The sequence below is a fragment of the Ovis aries genome, chromosome 8 (genome assembly GCF_016772045.2).
Source record: "Ovis aries strain OAR_USU_Benz2616 breed Rambouillet chromosome 8, ARS-UI_Ramb_v3.0, whole genome shotgun sequence".
Taxonomy (NCBI): Eukaryota; Metazoa; Chordata; class Mammalia; order Artiodactyla; family Bovidae; genus Ovis; species Ovis aries.
In genome coordinates this window covers 63357473-63377212 of record NC_056061.1, presented here as the reverse complement: position 1 = coordinate 63377212, position 19740 = coordinate 63357473, and the positions used below count along the sequence as shown (strand labels likewise).

Here is a 19740-nt window from a genome sequence, read left to right as displayed (position 1 = left end):
CACTGGTGACACCAGCTCTGCGGTTTCAGAAGTGGATGGATTCAAGCTGGGATCTGGGTCAGCCACAGCAGTGCCAATCCCAGCTAAAGCCGTCTGTGCCCAGAACCATCCTCTGCTCCTGTGTACTCATACTGAAAATAAGAAAGAATTCCTGGCAGTCAGCAAGTCCTCTCTGAGGTTTATTTACTGTTAGGTATTCACAATGATGATCATCTAAAACAACATGCTTGTACACGCTGAGTACCATGATGACTGCTTTATAACTGAAAATGCCCGCATTTTACTCCCAGAGCTTACATTTATACTTGTGATCTTCAAATAATACTTTTAAAAGTGTAGATAATGCGTGAGAAAGGATGTAAAGGTGACCGAAAATGTCAGTTATGCAAAATGCCAAGACAGGGACAAATGAGAGCATCCTCCATGAACCAAGGTGTCCAGTCATTGGAAGATGGGTCTAGTGGGATAATCGAGTCCAGAACCCAGAAACACAGCACGCTCACTTCAGAGGAAGCCAAACCATGCTCCTACTGTAAGGGGCAAACTGATTTTTAGTAAAGCATCATTTGTCTCCTGGGTGTGATACTGATTTAATTTTTTGTCTATAATTCAAATATTAGCTCTGGTTTAATAGTTTTTGGAGATCTTTAAGTGCTTTTATGTAACTTACAATTGTACATTTTAAGTGCCAGTGTGATACCCTTTTGCTGTTAACAGTGGAGATGTGTGAGAGTCGATCCGCTTTCACATGGATCTCTACTGAGGAACTCACTCACTCAAGTTCAAGGAACACCAGCCTAACCTGTACTTTCTCAGCTAAAAAGATGCCAACTCTTTCTGTGACTACTTATTTTCTGTACCTGATACACTGTTAGCACAGGTTGGATCAAGCTCCCAATTTTCCCTTGTTTGCTGCCTACCATTCATCTTCCATTGCTATGGGAAAGGCTCTTCTCTTATCTAGATAACCATCTGCCTCATCGATGAACTGATTTTATCAAGTTAAAAATCAACTCTATCCTGAGTTCACAAAGAGAAAAGTCTTCCTGAGCCTCCTCTCAGGATTCCTCCATCAGTGTGATCCCCGCTTCAGAACACAGGCTCTTCTGCCCTCCCCCTGTAGCCTGAAGGGTCCTCAAATGTGCACCCGAGGAAGTTCCAAAGCCAGTGGTCAGAGAACACCAGAGGTGTGAAGAGCTGAGTCGGGGGGCCTCTGGCTAGCAGCCACATGCACTTTCTTAGTCACCAGGGGCCAGTATATCTCTTATCTTCACAGGGATCTACTGAGTGTCTGGAGGACCAGCCCATAAAACAGACTTAAGTCTGTGGTCGGGCAGGGTCTCATCATCAGTATATCACATATGCAACAGGGAGGAATGTGTCTGCTTGTGTGTGCAGGCCTCACATGAGGTTCCAGGTGGAGTCTGGCCCTTCTGTCGCTACCTTGTGCTATGGCATCACTGGGTTCCTGGGTTTCCTTTTCCTCTTTCTCCTCCTGGACACAGGAGGCAGCTGCCATCTGGGCGAGGGCTGAAGCACAGTTGGCTGCAACTCCTTTAGGGAAAACAAACACATCACCATTTAACTGAGTTTATTCTCTAGCCGTTCATCTGGCAAAACTACTTCTAAAAGACTTGTCTACCAGGGCCACTCATAACGCATTTCTCAGGGACACCCCTTGGACCACGGGTCAGGAATACTCCACCTGCCGTACCTAGAGCGCAGCTTAGACGCGCGGCTTTCCGCAGCCCATCGAGGCTCATGCAGATAGCATCGCGTTCTTTTTGGTTTTGTTCTTTGATGCCTTCAGCTCCCAAGATGAAGGCCAGCCCTTTGGAGCTGCCGGCCATTCGGCCCGTCAGGGGGGTTGATAAAGTGTCGATCAAGTTCTTCCAGCAGCCAATCAGAATATAGCGAGCAAACGCCACACCTAGAATGTGAAGGGGCGTGGGTTACCTTCCAGAGACAAAAAAGACCTAGTGATGAATGGCATGGGGTTCTCTGGCCATCCCATTAAATTACTGAGATATATGCAGTTTTACTACAGGAAATACAATGGAATGGATATCAGACTGTGTTTCAGTTTATGCTTATAAATAATGAATGTGGCATCAGCAGATGGGTGATGCCAGTAACTTCTATCAGGTATTTTCCTGCCAAGACAAAAATCTTAATTCATTTATGTCAGCACAAAAAGCTGCCGCATAATAACTGAATAGATGATAACACACACGATGGATGCATATTCATAAACCCAAGACCCAAGTCACTACCTGCCACCGTGGAGTCATCAATTCTCCTGCCCTGGGTGAAAGGAGACTCCATTGAAGCTGAGGCCATCAGCTGCCCTCCAATTGCACTGCTCTCTAAGCCATCGATATCTGTTAAGGAAAAAGGGCAAGGTGTTTCCCCCCATTTTTAAAGAACACTCTAGTCAGAAACAGCTACCATAATATTCATTTTTCCCCCCAATGAATAGCCATGGGATCCATTATGTACTAAGTATATAACAACCTGTTATCAGAATGTTAAAAATTTTTGTTTTATCCATTCAGTACAGTTTTCTTTCATTGCTAGAGCTTTCTTCTGTTAGATTGATGCATATTTTTTCTTTGAAAAAATAAAGATAAATTCTGCTATTTCTGTTATTAGAAAATCTATTGATTTAGAATATTTTGACCTTTGAATACTCCCTTTTATTCCAAACCAAGGCATTATTCCCACACTTCATACGTACCAGGTTACTCCAACATGGGTCTTTCAGTACTTCCTCATAAGAATTAAGAGGAGGGTAAGTCTTTTTGGTAAGATTATCATGTAACCTGATTGGAAAGCAGCCACCACAAGGGAAGCCCAAGAATACTGGAGGGGATAGCCTATCCCTTCTCCAGAGGATCTTCCCAACCCAGGAATCGAACTGGGGCCTCCTGCATTGCAGGTGGATTCTTTACCAACTGAGCTATTAGGGAAGCCCTTGGACAGCCCTTACTAGTAACACTGTACCATTTTCAAAGTGTTTTCACTTAACATTTTAAAATTAGACTTTCCCAACAACTCTGAGTAGGCAGGCAGGGTAGGTATTATTTTTCCTATTGATATTTCACAAAGGAGGAAATAAGTTTTCAAAATAAGAAAATTGCCCAAGGTCATGAGGCTGGCAAAGGAAGAAACCGGACTTAGTATTCATATTCTTCATACAGTGTTATGCGTCAGTTATATCTCAGTAAAACTGGGTCGGGGGAAGGCAGTGAGAAATATCTGACCACTATAGTAGGAACAGACTAGTTTCACTGAATTAATTTGACTGATGGTCAAATGGTCTAATGACATCCTAGAAACTGCCATGTAACACAGTTTTGTTTCCTACGTGCTAGGTAATGAATTGATGAATTCAGGTAACACAAAGCTTATCCAAGTGCTAAAATCCCCAGTTGTACAGAACACTCTGACATGACATGACATAAGGGATGGCCACAGGTAGTACAGTGTTGATCACCAGATTGCTGCTATTGCTTTTCCTTGCACAGAATGAAAAGACCAGATGGACGTTCCTAAGCTCTAGGTTAATTGCTGCTCAAATTCACTTGTCACTTCATACTTGAAATTTGTTACAAAGAATCAGAGAACCTAAATCTGTAGAATTCTTATGAAAAGCTTCTGATTTTCTATCACTAATCTAAAGCTAGATAACTTTTCTATGGATGAAGCAATTGAACTTATTGTTCCATTATAAAAGAGACAGCTGATTAACAGTGATGACCAATGAAAATGGCTCCCGTGAATAGCCTAGTATTTGTTCATTTTTACATCTACTAAATGACTCCTTGTACTAAGGTTCAGGGAAGAAATTCAGAGATTAATTTTGGCAGAAAGGATGGTATTTGAAAATTAAGACTGGCAGGTTTAGGATCCTCATCTAAATTCCAAGGCACTCAGAAGCTCTGGGCAGGACTGTAATCTCAGTCTGAAGGTAGTTTGTGCAGTCTGATGGAAAACAAGCATTCCTTACAGGCAGACTGACTAAATGTCTCATAAATGTCTTCATAAATATGAATTCCTATTTTACAAATTGAGGTAAATATTATAATTAATAAAATAAATGGTGTCTGTGTAGGGCCATGCTCTACTTACACCATCAGCGGAAGCCATGAGGTGATCACTCAGATCAAATATAGGACAAGCTTGGAGATCTAATTTATTAAGGTTCCTGATAACCAGTCCAAACTTTTGAGCAGCCCCTGATCTTGACCTGACATTGTGGTTATACCACGTAAAGCCATGAATGGCTGCTTTTGCCAAAATGTTGCCTTATGACCACATCCCATAGTGCTTCCAAAAATTTCTAATAGAAATGAAAACTGGATGCTAAAGACATAGATTCTGGGCAACTATCTTGCATTCTTTTTTTATATAATATTTTGTAGCTTTTAATTTCAAATTTCAGAAGTTACAAGAATAGTACAAGGAACTCTCCTTGAGTGTATGTATTAAGTATGAGACACATTATTGATATATGTGTGTATTATTGATGTGACGTCACACACACATACATTTCACAGATCCACCAGTTACATTCACCTTGCCCCATTTATTCCACAATTCTCTTTGTATGTATCTGTATTGCTTCTTAACCAATTTAGAATAAGTAGAAACATCCAGTCCTTTTACCCATAAATACAGTATCATTTAAGAAAAACTAACACTAATAAAATTTTATTATGTAGTTCAAATCCATATTCAACTTTAGTCAACTGCCCCTTCATGGTTTTTAAGAAAAATGTATTGGAGTATAGTTGATTCATAATGCTGTGTTAGTTTCTGCTGTATAGCAAAGTCAATCAGTTATACACAGAGCTACTCTTTTTTAGATTCATTTCCCATATAGGCCGTTACAGAGTACTGAGTAGAGTTCCCTGCGCTAGACACAGGTCCTTATTAGTTACCTATTTTATATATAGAAGTGTGTATGCATCAATCCAACCTTCCAATTTATCTCTTTCTGCATTATTTTAAACTCTGGTACAGCTGGGAAGGTAAGGGAGGACCTCTGATATGGACAAGAAATGAGGATGGAGCCAAGTTTAAAATCAATCATTTTACATTGCTGGCAAACTCCCAGGAGCACTGAATGATACAGGGTATCTATTGTGAGACATTCCAGGAATAACTCTGGGCTTTGCGCCCAGACAGTACTTCATATCTCCAGAAAAAGTCTACGGTTTTATCCCAATGGACAAGGATGCTAAGTAATTCTTCATCTAGGCTTCCCTGGTGGATCAGATGGTAAAGGATCCGCCTGCAATGCAGGAGACCTGGGTTTGATCCCTGGATTGGGAAGATCCCCTAGAGAAGGGAATGGTGATCCACTCCAGTATTCTGGCCTGGAGAATTCCAGGGACAGAGAAGTCCGGTGGGCTACAGACCATGGGGTCGCAAAGAGTTGGACACAACTGAAGGGACTTTCACTTTTAATTCCTAATCTAATGGGGCACAGTGAGCCTTCAGAGTCCCACACGGAAGAAGGACAGAAAGCTGTTGTGAGGTGAATTCATGACATTTCCCGGGAACTGTCACCAACGGCCAGGGAGGCTTTGTGGGTGCTGTTTCAAAGCCCGAGCCCTCCCATCCCTGAGTGCCACGGAGCCCTGCAAGGAGCCACTGACCCGTCAGCATGGTGATGAGGGGAAGGCTGTTATCCTCGGGGCTGCCCCAGTAGCCAGCTTCTCCAAGCATGTTTCTGTCAAGAACCTGGTGGTAGAGTTCCTCAATCCAGGCCTGGGAGAAGACCATCAGCACCCCGCTGGTCTGGACCTGCTTCATGAACTCTTTCTGCAGAGATCACAGGAGAAAACAACCAGATACAACCCCCTGCAAACAACAGGCTCCCACGTCCCTGGAGTCACTGAGTCACTGCTTCCAGGAAAAACACGACTCTGCTCATTGGGCTCAGGAGGTGGCGAGGGAAGGGGAAACTGCGGTGGAAAGGTCACAGACTTCATGAAGGTCCTTTCACTTGTGTGATCCTTTTAAGAAACCTACAGAAGGAGTGGGCTTCCCTGGTGGCTCAGTGGTGAAGAATCCTCCTGCCAACGCAGGAGAGGTGGGTTTGATCTCTGAGTGGGGAAGACCCCCTGGAGAAGGAAATGGCAACCTGCTTCCAGTATTCTTGCCTGGGGAAATCCCATGGACAGAGGAGCCTGGGGGGCTACAGGCCATGGGATTGCAAAGAGTAGGACACAACTGACCGACTAAACAACAACAGAAGCAGTAGAGATACCGCTCTTGATATTTTTACTCTCTGACGTGTGGAAGGATTAGACACGTTTCAGAGCACCTCCTTCTCACCGCCCTGTCAGCGCCAGAGGTGGCCTGTGCTCCCTGAAGGACATATGTATCTCAAGAGATACCTGATTGACACTCATATGGCCTCAGAAGGGTACAATCTGTTAATCGTTTATCAGACAAATGATCCCTTCAGGCAGCTTCAAGGCCATAGGCTCCTGAACTGATGCTAGGGTCCACTATGGAGGGGCCCGCTCATGCCAGGGAGCCAACCATGAAAGAGGCCTTCCCATCACTCTCATCGCCTTACAGAGAGGCTTTGTTATCAGTGTTAGCCAGCCTGGCTCTGGGTATGAGTACGTCTCGGGACATTTCAGAGCCCAACGAAGGGTTTTTGTAAACAGCACACCTTCATTTTCTGCAAAGGGGACCATTCTCTGCACATCACCTGCGCTTACTTAATAAGCTGATCACATTTTTGAATGTGTCTTATACACGTGTGTTTAATGCCACCCAATGGAGTTACTGGGCCACTGGCAGGCAGCCAATGTGGGTACATTGGTGTTCTTTGCTCCTGGAACCAAGTGGGTAGCTCTGTGGTTCACCACTCTGTGCAACCTGCTCAAAGGTTCCTGTGGATGGTGAGTGCCCGCCCTCCACAGCCCTGTGGGCACGGCCAAGTCATCCCTCTCTGGCCAACAATGCTCGGGTGCCAGCCCAGAGGTCACCACTGGTCCTCGGCAGGCATGGTCGGGGAAGACGCACACTCACCATGGTGCTGGGTGCCAGGGTGGGCCGCTTGCGGTAGTAGTCACCGTGGGAGAGCTTCAGGTTGAGCAGCAGCGCACAGTGTGCCGCCGAGTACAGGCTGTCTGCATTCATCAGCATCTGTAGGCCCAGGCTGCTGTTCCCGTCAAACCCTGGTGAGTGCATCATACCTACGGGAGAAAACCCAGAGACCTCAAACCGCACGCTGGGCAGACACTGCCGACTGCTTAGTGGAGCCACCAACCAGTCCCAGGGACAGAGACATCTCGTAGAACAACAGCCAGCAAGGAACAGTGTCATGGCAGGTGTGCGCCCTAGCCTGGTGGGAAAGAGCAAGCACTCCAGAGTGAACCTACTTGGGAAAACCTTGTTGGTTACTCCCCAGGAGATTTGGTAAAATCACTTAAACCCTTCTTTACTTAGAGATAGGCAAAATAACTGATTACCTCTATCTACTGCTCAAACTCTCTAAATCACAATATAAAAAAACCCCGACACTCCCCCCCCACTTCCTCTTACTCCCCTCAGTCATCCCAAACTGTCTGCTGTCTCTTGACCTCACCAAGCCTGGACACGCCTCAGGGCATTCATGTTTCTGTCCCCTCCACACCTACCCCACAGAGGTCTCCCAAGATCTCTGGATGACTTGCTGCCTCCTTGATTCTTTCAGGGCTCTGCTCAAGTGCTAGCTTGTCACAGACATTCCCCTTTAATTCCATCTAAAATAGCATCTGGCCCACTACCCTCATCCTCTGCAATATTCCTCCTCACCAGGCATTTTTATTCATTGTCTTAATGGCATTTATTAATAGAGTTTTGCTTACTGACTGCCATTACTACTATTACACAAGACCTATGAGAGGGAGGGATTTTGTCAGTTCTTTTCACTAGATAACACCAGTGCCTAGAACAGAGTCTAATACATAGGAGATTCTTTAAAATTATTTGCTGAATGAATGAAAATGAACAAACAAGTTCACTATGACAACTAGATGCAAAACGTTTAAGATGCTTAATGCAGTAACTCATAAGCACAAACTTTTCTAAAAGTGGGCTTCCCTGGTGGCTCAGATGGTAAAAAATCCGCCTACAGTGTGGGAGACTTGGATTCAATCCCTGGGTTGGAAAGATCCCCTGGAGAAGAGAGTGGCTACCCACTCCAGTATTCTTGCCTGGAGAATTCCATGGACAGGAGAGTCTGGCAGGCTACAGTCTGTGGGTCTCAAAGAGTCAGACACGACTGAGCGACTTTCACTTCACTTCTTTCTTAAGGTAATAATGTTCCTCAAAAGCTAAACACAGAATTACCGTATGACCCAGCAAGTCAGTACTAGTAGGAGTTTACCAGGAGAACTGAAAACAGGAATTTGAACACATACCTGTATGTCAATATTCACTGCAGCAAATAATAATGTAATATATTAGAAAAACCCCTTTGAATTAGGGACTTGAGAAGGGTGCATTGCATAGTATGTGAATTATATCTTGATAAGAGCTGTTAACACAAGGGAGACACAGACGTAAAGAACAGGCTTCTGGACTCAGTGAGAGGAGAGAGTGGGATGATTTGAGAGAATAGCATTGAAATATACATCACCATATGTAAAATAGATAACCAGTGCAAGTTTGATGCATGAAGGAGGGCACCCAAGGCCAGTGCTCTGGGACAACTTAGAGGGATGGGGTGGGGAGAGTTGCGGGAGGGGGGTTTGAGATGGGAGGGCACGTGTGTGCCTATGCCTGAGTTGATGTATGGCAAAAACCATAACAATATTGTAAAGTAATTATCCTCCAATTAAAATAAAGTAATTAAAATATAAAAGCTATTAACAAACAAGGAAACAGTTTCAAATATATGTATAAAGAAATAGGTATTGATTTCCTCCAACTATTTTTTCAAAACATTCTTTTACATTTCATAGTATGCTTTTCATTTTGAAAGATGCCTATATTTTTTTTGTTCTTTTTTCTTTTCAAATTAACTGGAAAAACAAAAACCAATGAAACCTCATGCTCTAAAGATGGTCTCATTCAGCCAGAGAAAGCTGGTGTCACAGAGAGCTTGGGGTGACAAAATTTACCCAAGTCCACTTCTCTTCATCTGATAACTGTGTTCGCCCCAATGCTACATTTGCTCCTGTAAACACCCTGAGGACGGATTTAGGGCTGTAGGTGAAACAGCTCATCCTAAATATGTGCGTGCAAATGACATGCACCCAGAGGTGATGAAAAGAGAAAGCAGCAGGGAAGAGAAGGGCCACTCCCTGGCTGGGCAGGGGTTGGAGGTCTGGGGCTTCTTGCTGCCCGGCAGCATCTGGAGGTTGGCAGGACCCTGGAGGGGGACAAAGGATATGCACAGGGCCTCCTGGCCTTGCCTGAGCATTCCAGGCCCCACACTGGCAGGGAGGTCACAAAATCATAGGGCCCCCAGAAAGCCTGTGAAGTGTACAGTGAGGGTTTACTGGTGACATGAGAGGTGAGGGGCCTCCCTCTCCAGACCCCACACAAGCTCCTGCTTCTAGACTTACCCTGGCATGGGACCCTGAGGGCTGCTGCTGCTGCTAAGTCACCTCAGTCGTGTTCGACTCTGTGACCCCATAGATGGCAGCCCATGAGGCTCCCCCGTCCCTGCGATTCTCCAGGCAAGAACACTGGAGTGTGTTGCCATTTCCTTCTCTAATGCATGAAAGTGAAAAGTGAAAGTGAAGTTGCTCAATTGTGTCCGACTCTGTGACCCCATAGACTGCAGCCTATCAGGCTCCTCCATCCATGGGACTTCCCAGGCAAGAGTACTGGAGTGGGTTGCCATTGCCTTCTCCAACCCTGAGGGCTAGCAGAGATCAAATGTCTAGCCAGCTAGGCAGGTTGTGGGTCAGGAGTCAAATTTGTTTTAATTTAAAGACATACATATTTCTTGCACAGTTAAAATTCATACTAGTTATATTGGGCTTCCCTGGTGGCTCAGACACTAAAAAATCTGCCTGCAATGCAGGAGACTTGGGTTTGATCCCTGGGTCAGGAAGATTCCCTGGAGAAAGCGATGGCTACCAGGAATTCTTGCCTGGAGAATTCCGTGGACAGAGGGGCCTGGTGGGCTGTACAGTCCATGGTGTCACAAAGAGCTAGATATGACTGAGTGACTAACACTTTTACTTTCATTATCTTTATTACCTTTTCTGAAGTTTGGCACTTGATAAATATTAGGTTGCTTGCAGTAAGCTCACACTTGGTCACAGTGAGCTTCCAGATTCCAACCAAACACTACTGCTCTGAGGAACAGCAATCCCAGAGCCTCTGAGCATGCCTCTCTGTCAGCGGCTGTGGGAGGCCGGCTGCTGCTTTTTCACCCCCGAGGAGGCTGTATACAGACACCATTTTCTTCTATGGAGGATGAGAGGCATTTCGGCAGCTGTCACGGCTCAATTCAATACCAGCTTTCTATTAACGATGGGCTTCCCTGGTGGCTCAGCTGGTAAAGAATCCACTTGTAATGCAGGAGACCCCAGTTCGATTCCTGGGTTGGGAAGATCCAATGAAGAAGGGATAGGCTACCCACTCCAGTAGTCTATTAAAGATATTAATATCTCAATGAAAGCCAGGTTTGTCTGGATGTTTGCAAACTATCCCGCACCCTACCTGAAAAAACTTTCTTTCAAAGAAAAATCATCTTGAATTATGTGGAATTAAGGAGACATTTCAATTGTATGTTTAAGTATTAGAGAACAGGGGTCCCTGAGAAATGCCAAGTGAGGCTGACCTCAGCCAGGAGGGTGGACCCTGATAACCAGTCAGGGACAAATGTTTGATGGGAGTTTTGGGGAAAATAAGTTTTGACATGGAAGGAAATAATGAGTAAAATATCTGGGTTATGACTCCAGGAGACTCCTTCTCCCCTTCTCCTCTTTTTGCTTTCCTAACTTTCTTTCAGTGAACAAAGGAAATCTGCCATTCCTATATCTCACAGGTACAGACGTTTCTCTTTCAATCGTCTTTTATCTTGGAGGGAGAGCTCTGCCTCAGACCAGACATGGACCCAGCCGAGTACCCAGTAGCTTCAGCTGACCCACAGCAACACTCAGTGGGATCCACTGAAGCACTAAATGCAGTAACTGAAGAGAACCAGCTTACTGGCAGCGGGACCACAGAGTGATAAGTCTGTAAATCAGATATAGAGACCAATTCTTAATTGGTAAAAGTGCTGCAGAGGTCACCAGAATAAAAAAAAACCAACCAACCAACGACTTGGTTATAGACAGTCACTACAAACTACATTTGCTTCATCATTACCATTTTTCCAGATTTCATATATATGCCTTAATATACAATATTTGTTTTTCTCTTTCTGACTTACTTCACTCTGTATAACAGGCTCTAGGTTCATCCATTGGAAAAGACTTTAGACACAGTGGGGAAAGAAGATGGGACGAACTTAGAGAGTAGCACTGAAGCATATATATTACCTTATGTAAGATAGATATCTAGTGGGAAGTTGCTGTATAACACAGGGAGCTCACACAGTACCCTGTGATAACCCGGAGGGATAGGATGGGTGGCGGGGGAGAAGTTCCAGAGGGAGGGGACATGTGTATACTTAGGGCAGTTTCACGTTGTTTGTATGGCAGAAGCCAACATAAGATTATAAAGTAATTATCCTCCAATTAAAAATAAATTTTAAAAACCCGCTACATTTAGAAACAACCAAAAGATTTTGAAGTCTGATTTCAATGTACTGATTTCTACATGTAAAAATTAATGTCACAACATATTGGATCTGATGGGACATTTTATAGACCTAAAAGCTGAGCAGTTTGCCACGTTCATGGAGCTGCATTCTGGTCAAATAAAATTCACGCAAGTGCTGTTCTGCACATGCTACAAATAAGTATTGATTTGAAAAACACAAAAACACAAATGTAAAGGTTTACTTCAAATTTTGTAAAAGACTTTGCTAGGATTATATTTCCCAGTTCTCCTAGGAAAGGAGGTAGGGCCTCTGGAAGTCATTCTTCACCACTGTGACAACTCATTTAATCAGGAATTACTTTGTTGTTGTTTTTCAGTTGCTCAGTTGTGTCCAACTCTTTGCAACCCCATGGGCTATAGCACACAAGGCTTCCCTGTCCTTCACCATCTCCCAGAGTTTGCTCAAACTCATGTCCATGAATTGGTGATGCCATCCAACTATCTTATCCTTTGTCATCCCCTTCTCTTCCTGTCCTCAATCTTTCCCAGCATCAGGGTCTTTTTCAATGAGTCAGCTCTTTGCATCACGTAGACAAAGTATTGGAGCTTCAGCATCAGTCCTTCCAATGAATACTCAGGGTTGATTTCCTTTAGAATTGACTGGTTTGATCTCCCTGCTCTCCAAGGGGCTCTCCAGAGTCTTCTCCAGGACCACAGTTCGAAAGCATCAATTCTTCGGTGCTCAGCCTTCTTTATGGCCCACCTCTTGTGATGGTACGACTACTGGAAAAACTGCAGCTTTGACGATATAGACCTTTGTTGGCAAAGTGAGTCTCTGCTTTTTATTATGCTGTCTAGGTTTGTCATAGCTTTTCTTCTAAGGAGCAAGCATCTTTTAATTACTAAAGGATGTTGTTTGTAAACATGAATTTATCTGAGAGCTAAATCTTACATTCTTTAATGCTGAAACTTCTGCAGCTGTTATTTTGTATGGATAATTTTAATTTTACATAGAAGGGCCTAAACATAATTTTTACCATTTCTTGATCACTCAAGGCCATCATCACTGCACCAAGGGGCAGTTCTGTGATCTGATACACAGCTGTTTTGGGGGATCACTGATGGGTGCCAGACTCTGCCTTGTCACCAGGGATACCAAGCTGGTTGGAGAAGTTGCCAAGCTCCTCTTCTCAAGAATGCTTCCAGCTGGGAAGATGCACTGGTTCAGAGACCCTACCAAACCCCTTCCAACTCAGGCTGTACTCCTTCAGCACATAACTATTCACATCTTTAGGGATCAAAGAGCAAGTTCATCAATTTACAGTCAATAAATATTTGTTGAGGATAAATCACACATATCTTGCACCCTTTGGACACAGCACAGTGAAGTTTCTCTATAAATGTTGACTGAAGAAGCATTTGTGTGTGTGGGTGCACGTGTGTGTGTGAGAGAAACAGAGATAAAGAGAAGAGAGAGAGACACACACAATACACATACACTAGGAATATTCAATTAAAGAATGTAAAATTTAATGATGGTGCACATAAGGTACTAGGGAGAAATACAATTTTTAAGAACCGTGTTTATACATTTCTCTTGTATTTCAATGACTAGAAATGAAACATAATTTTTGAAATGAAATGAAACATGATTTTGTGTGTGTGTATGTGTGTGTGTTCCTTCACACAAATTAAATATCCCAACTATTTTTATATCTAATTCTTAAAAATATTGAGAAAAATGTTGGGTAGTCTTAGAAATTGATATTTTACTGCCTTAATAAGAATGGCAATGCAGGTAGGAAAGTTGAGAAATTATATGCATCTCTTTCTAATCACTAGGTACATCAGAGTTACTGAGTGGTCCAGGATTAGAAGTGCTGCATCTCTGCTGATGCTTTATAACTTTGGATCACTCTCATATTAAAAAATGTTCTTCCTTAAATATACCTGGATCGATTTGACAAAGGGCAATCTGATCAGCTTCTTAAGATACTTAAGCTCCTTCTTAACAATACAGCAGTCACTTCTACCAAGTTCCAAGAACTGGGCTACAATTTTTTTTGTATTTGTGTGTGATGTGTTATTTGTTAGAAGACCAAAGATGGGGGGTAGATGGGGTTGTAGCTTCCAAGGAGCTGAAAGTCTAGAAAGGGAAAGGTGGATGCATGAACTCATATAACTATGACAAATAGAGGAAGTGCCATGACAGACACATGTTCAAGGCTCAGTGGTGGAAGAGCAAGCGATGGTCTTGGCTTTTGACAGTTCTGTGTGGTCAAGAGACCCTTGAATTTTAGGGGAAGGCACAGTTGAGCACCCTGAGGTCAGGCAATCATTTATTCCTGCTATAATTTTTTTTGTACTCATTAACTGCTTTCTTTCTGTAGCACTATGAGAGAATAGAAAATATATATATTGGTCTCTGCTCCCAGTTCCTGGCACAGAGCTCCTACAACCCTAATGACTTCCTAAGTGATACAAGCAACTCATGCAGCCTAATTCCAGAAAAATAAATGACCCAATCAAAAACTGGGCCAAAGAACTAAACAGACATTTCTCGAAAGAAGACATACAGATGGCTAACAAACACATGAAAAGATGCTCAACATCACTCATTATCAGAGAAATGCAAATCAAAACCACAATGAGGTACCATTTCACATCAGTCAGAATAGCTGCGATCCAAAAGTCTACAAGCAATAAATGCTGGAGAGGGTGTGGAGAAAAGGGAACCCTCCTACACTGTTGGTGGGAATGCAAACTAGTACAGCCACTATGGAGAACAGTGTGGAGATTCCTTAAAAAACTGGAAATAAACTTATGACCCAGCAATCCCACTGCTGGGCATACACACCAAGGAAACCAGAATTGAAAGAGACACATGTACCCCCAGTGTTCACTGCAGCACTGTTTATAATAGCCAGGACATGGAAGCAACCTAGATGTCCATCAGCAGATGAATGGATAAGAAAGCTGTGGTACATATACACAATGGAGTATTACTCAGCCGTTAAAAAGAATACATTTGAATCAGTTCTAATGAGGTGGATGAAACTGGGGCCAATTATACAGAGTGAAGTAAGCCAGAAAGAAAAACACCAATACAGTATACTAACACATATATATGGAATTTAGAAAGATGGTAACAATAACCCTGTATGCGAGACAGCAAAAGAGACAAATGTATAGAATAGACTTTTGGACTCTGTGGGAGAGGGAGAGGGTGGGATGATTTGGGAGAATGGCATTGAAACATGTATACTATCATGTAAGAAATGAATCACCAGTCTAGGTTCGATGCAGGACATAGGATGCTTGGGGCTGGTGCACTGGGATGACCCAGAGAGATGGTATGGGGAGGGAGGTGGGAGGGGGTTCAGGATTGGGAACTCACGTACACCTGTGGTAGATTCATGATGATGTATGGCAAAACCAATACAGTATTGTAAAGTATAATAAAGTAAAATACTGAAAAAAAAAAAAAGAACACTAGAAGTACCTCTTATTCTAACATGTGTCTTTGATCTCATCCATGACCCAGGGCTCCTAAAACTCTCATAAATTCCCAAGTAATAAGAACACTAAGAGGACCTCTTTTTCTAAAGAGGTGACTCTGGGTGGGCTCCTGGATAACTCCACGACAGGAGCAAAGAATTTTTGGCTCCACCCCTACCATGCCATCCTCAAGAGAGAGGAGAGGAGCTGGAAATGGAGTTAATAATTGATCACAGCTACATGAGGAAGCCTCCATAAATCCCAGCAGTAGGGGTTTGGGGAGATTCCAGGTTGACGGACACATCCATGCCAGAAGGGTGACCCACTCCAACTCCTTGGGGACAGAAGCTCCTGTACTCAGGACCTCCCAGACCTCACTCTGTGTATCTCTTCATCTGGCCATTCATCGATATCCTTTATCAGATCCTTTGGTAAATTGATAAGCAAAAGTGAGTGTTTCCCTGAGTTCTGTGAGCTCTTCTAACAAATTAAGTGAACCTAACGAGGTGGTCCGGAGAAGGCAATGGCACCCCACTCCAGTACTCTTGCCTGGAAAATCCCATGGATGGAGGAGCCTGGTAGGCTGCAGTCCATGGGGTCACTAAGAGTTGGACATGACTGAGCAACTTCACTTTCACTTTTCACTTTCATGCACTGGAGAAGGAAATGGCAACCCACTCCAGTGTTCTTGCCGGGAGAATCCCAGGGACGGTGGAGTCTGATGGGCTGCTGTCTATGGGGGTGCACAGAGTCGGACACGACTGAAGCGACTTAGCAGCAGCAGCAGCAGCAAGGAGGTGGTCATGAGAAGCTCTGATTTATAGCCAGTCGGTTAGCACAGGTGACAACCTGGGCTTGCAGCTGGCATCTGTAGTGGGGGGTAGGTAGCATCAGAACTGAGTTACATTGTAAGACAGTCAGCTGCTGTCTCTGAGGTTTGCTTGTTGTTTGAGGGAAAAACTTTCACACATTTGGTGACCAAGTGTCAGAAGTACAGTGCTCTGTGTGACTCAGAAGGAAGAGGCACTGTAAGGAAGAACTGGGTTTTTCTCTACATAGGAAGGAAAAAGCTGCATGCTCCCTCTAGAAATACTTTACAAGAAAATGATCTAAATTCACTATTAATAAATTCATTATTTCCTGTGTTAAATGCTGCTCCCCTATTTTCTTTACCTCCTTTCTTCACCAAAATCCTGGGGGATCGTTTTCAGCCCTTCAGCAAAACTAGCATAACTATCTGGTATACCCTGGCCAAGACAGCCCACGGCACACCTGTTTAAATGCCATTTGGGTCACAATGTTGACATTCGGCAGACAGAAGGGTCTGAGATTGGAGAATGTGATGCTGATACAGCACACTGGAGCATCGCACACTGTGGGACGTTCAGGGGAATTCAGAATATAGTGGTGGGACAGCCTGCATTTGCTCAAGACCTCATTTAAAATAACTTACATGTCAACAAACCAGAAGTGCAACACACTATGATTTTAAGATAGCAAAGTGTAGAAGCATAGGACGAATTTAGTGTTCTGAGAATCACAGATTGCCATTTTGTTTCAGCCAACATCAGCTTTCTAGAAGGCACCTACCCCTTACCCTTTATAGACACACATTTATCCACCTCTTGGTGTATTCCAGCCATCGACTGCTGCACAATTTGAACAAACCACCACCAGTCAGTTATAGTCCTTGGCTCTCTTTAAGAAACCCAAAGATTCATCAGGATGCTCTGAGCACTTCAAACTCCATGCATGCTGGTAACTGCCCGTTAAACAAAATGCTCTGAATATTCTAGTGGACTGCATAGCAAAGAATGAATTACAAACCTGAGCAGAAGGTAGAGACAAAGTTCTGGAGGGCTGAGTCCACCTCTTCCACACTGGGCAGGGCCAGGAGGCGCGGCAGGAGACCCTCCAGCGACTGCACGAACAGCCGGGCGCTGTGCTGGTCAGCCTCCTGGTTCTTCAGCAGCTTGAGAGACAGAGCTGCGGTCCGCAGGGACCTGTGGCCCAGGCAGTCCCGGGGGGTCTGCTCCTCATCAGCTAGAGAACAGTTGTCGGACCCAATGTCCGACACGTCCGATCTCCCGGAGTCCTTTTCAGCTGCCATGGAGTACTGGTCACAGGAGTCGAATTCTGTCCGAGAGAGGTCTTGGTCGTCCACGCTGAAGTTGCTCTCACTGTATCTGGATCCGTAGGACCTCATCCTGCAGTCGACAGACAGGAAGTTGGTTATATCGGGGTAGGCAACTGTGTGGCTCCTTTGAACCACGTCTGGCTGGTCCACGGCTTCCAGTTCTGACACTTTACTCAGAGTCTCCTTGCCCTCGTGGACGGCTGGCGACTTGAGGCCAGTCTTGGGGTTTTCCGAGTGGTCCTCGGGTGTGGTCTGACCCAGCTCTCCCTCCAAGGTGGTCTGGCCCGTGTCCGTGGTAACGCTGATGCTGATATCAGGGCTCCGCTCATTCCCCAACTCCCAGGGTGTGTGTTCCGAGGACAGGACTCGCCGCTGCCAGCGGAAGTCGGCCTCATTGATCTCCATGGAGTCGCGGCTGGACTCCGCCCCGTCCTTCAGCTCCTCCAGGCGCAGCAGCAGCAGCTGGACCTGACTTTCGCTCAAGCCCCTGCCCTGGCTGAGCTCTTCCAATGCCCCCAGCAAGGTGCAGGCGCAGGACACGGCGGCGTAGCAGGCCTCGATGCCGCCCTTGATGCACGCCTCGGTCATGCCGTCCATGATGCTGAAAGTGTTCAAAGGAGCAGAAGGCATCAGTACTGGATACATGGAAAATGTTACCAAATGAACAAGAATTAGACTGGTGAACAGATAGGTATGCAAAAGAGATACTCTTGATTCACATGAAATCAAATGATCTGGGCAAAAAGAATAAAATGAACAATAAAGGAAACAAATATACTCAGGCTGGAAAGTGGCCCACTTTGAATCACAGTCTTTAGGTTGCCTGGTTTATTTAGGTACAAATAAAGTTTTTGATGCAAATTTATAATCTTCACAAGGACAGGTGTAGAATAATCTCACTTTTGTAACATGTTCAGTTTTCCAAACAGGAAACATTTATAATGCCTTTAGGATAGTATGGACCTTTCTTTATTCAAGAAATGTATTTCTGAAGAGATGCATGTGACTACAACTATTACAAATCAGATAATATTCCATTTCCGAGAGGAACTCTATGGAAAGGAATCATACAGATGGAACATATTAAGTCAAAAATGTTTTCCCCAAAATAAGCCCAATGAAGACTTTCTGCACAATTTGTATACTGGCTTTTCTCTAAGTCAATATGAAAATATGGAAAGTTATATGATTATAATAAACTGAGATAAGACTTCTCCTCTGGCTTGCAGGTACATTACTACATAGTCATATCGCATATAACGATTCATATAATTCCAGGAACTTAGAAACAACATTAAGAATATTCAGAGAAGCAGTCTTCACCAAGCAATAAAGATCCAAAAGGAGAAGTATCATACAGTTTGAGAAGATCCAGATGAGACTTTCTTTTTGAAATTGATCTTTTTCTCAATTCGGGTTCAGTGGAGCTGGGTCCTGCCAAATCACAGAGACGCTTTGGGCTCCCGAGTAGCTTTAAGCATAAGGGGAAAAAAATAACAGAAAAGTGAATATCATAAAAAAGCACAAGAACTGTGAGATCAAATAAACATATACATTCTCTCTTGAGTGATATGGTCTAAGGAGAAAACACAATTTGGAATTCAAATCTTAATAAATCTGACTTTAGTGTTCTCCTTGACTTGGAATACCCATTGGGTCCCCAGCTCCCCAGTTTGGGACCAGTTTAGACAAAGAATATCCCTTGAGGGAGTGCTTAAAAGTTTTTTATATCACAGAACTAGAAAGCACCTACGCCTATGTTCTTTAGTAAGAATGGCCTGTAATTTAACTTTTCTATCCTCTCCCTGCCTTATTTTGCTATGAAACTGACTAGCTTCAAAAACTGAATTAAGAAATATGCCTTTCTATTAACCTGGGGAAGTTCATGTATTATTAGAACTACCTGTTCTTTGAATTGTTGGTATAACTTGTTTCTCAAGCTGTATGGGACCACTAATTTCTTCTGAATGGAAAGATTTTAACTACTGATTCAATTTTTTTGAAGATGATAATACTACTTAGGTCCTCAATTTCTCTTTGAGTCAAATTTTTTTTAAGTTGTATTATTTCCTAGGGACTTATCTATTTTATCTAAGTTTTCAAATTTAATGGCCTAAATTTGCCTTAATACCTTTGTTAGTTTCTTTAACATTTGTAACATCTATGGTCATATGCCCTTTTTAAAAATTTTTATTTCTATTTTTACCTATTTTAGAATTTTGAATTCTTTTTGCAAGTTATTTGATTTTGTTAGTCTTTTCAGAGTCCTGGCATGTTTTACTTTATTGATTCACTATATTGTGTTTGCTTTTAATCACATTACTTAATGCAAAAGGGCAAAGTGGCTATCTGAGGAGGCATTAGCTGAGAAA

General features: G+C 43.5%; 1 protein-coding gene across 2 annotated transcripts in view; it reads right to left on the bottom strand.

Annotated features, from left to right (window-relative positions):
• Positions 1-19740, bottom strand: part of ARFGEF3 (ARFGEF family member 3) — a 181457-nt gene that overhangs the window by 51138 nt on the left and 110579 nt on the right. For both annotated transcript variants that reach the window (XM_027972495.3, XM_042253525.2), the window contains 7 exons: positions 18727-18839; positions 17059-17969; positions 7054-7220; positions 5664-5829; positions 2274-2381; positions 1715-1930; positions 1444-1554 (listed from right to left, as the gene is read on the bottom strand). In XM_027972495.3, the coding sequence (XP_027828296.1) occupies positions 1444-1554; positions 1715-1930; positions 2274-2381; positions 5664-5829; positions 7054-7220; positions 17059-17969; positions 18727-18839 (1792 nt within the window). The remainder of the gene's footprint in view (positions 1-1443; positions 1555-1714; positions 1931-2273; positions 2382-5663; positions 5830-7053; positions 7221-17058; positions 17970-18726; positions 18840-19740) is intronic.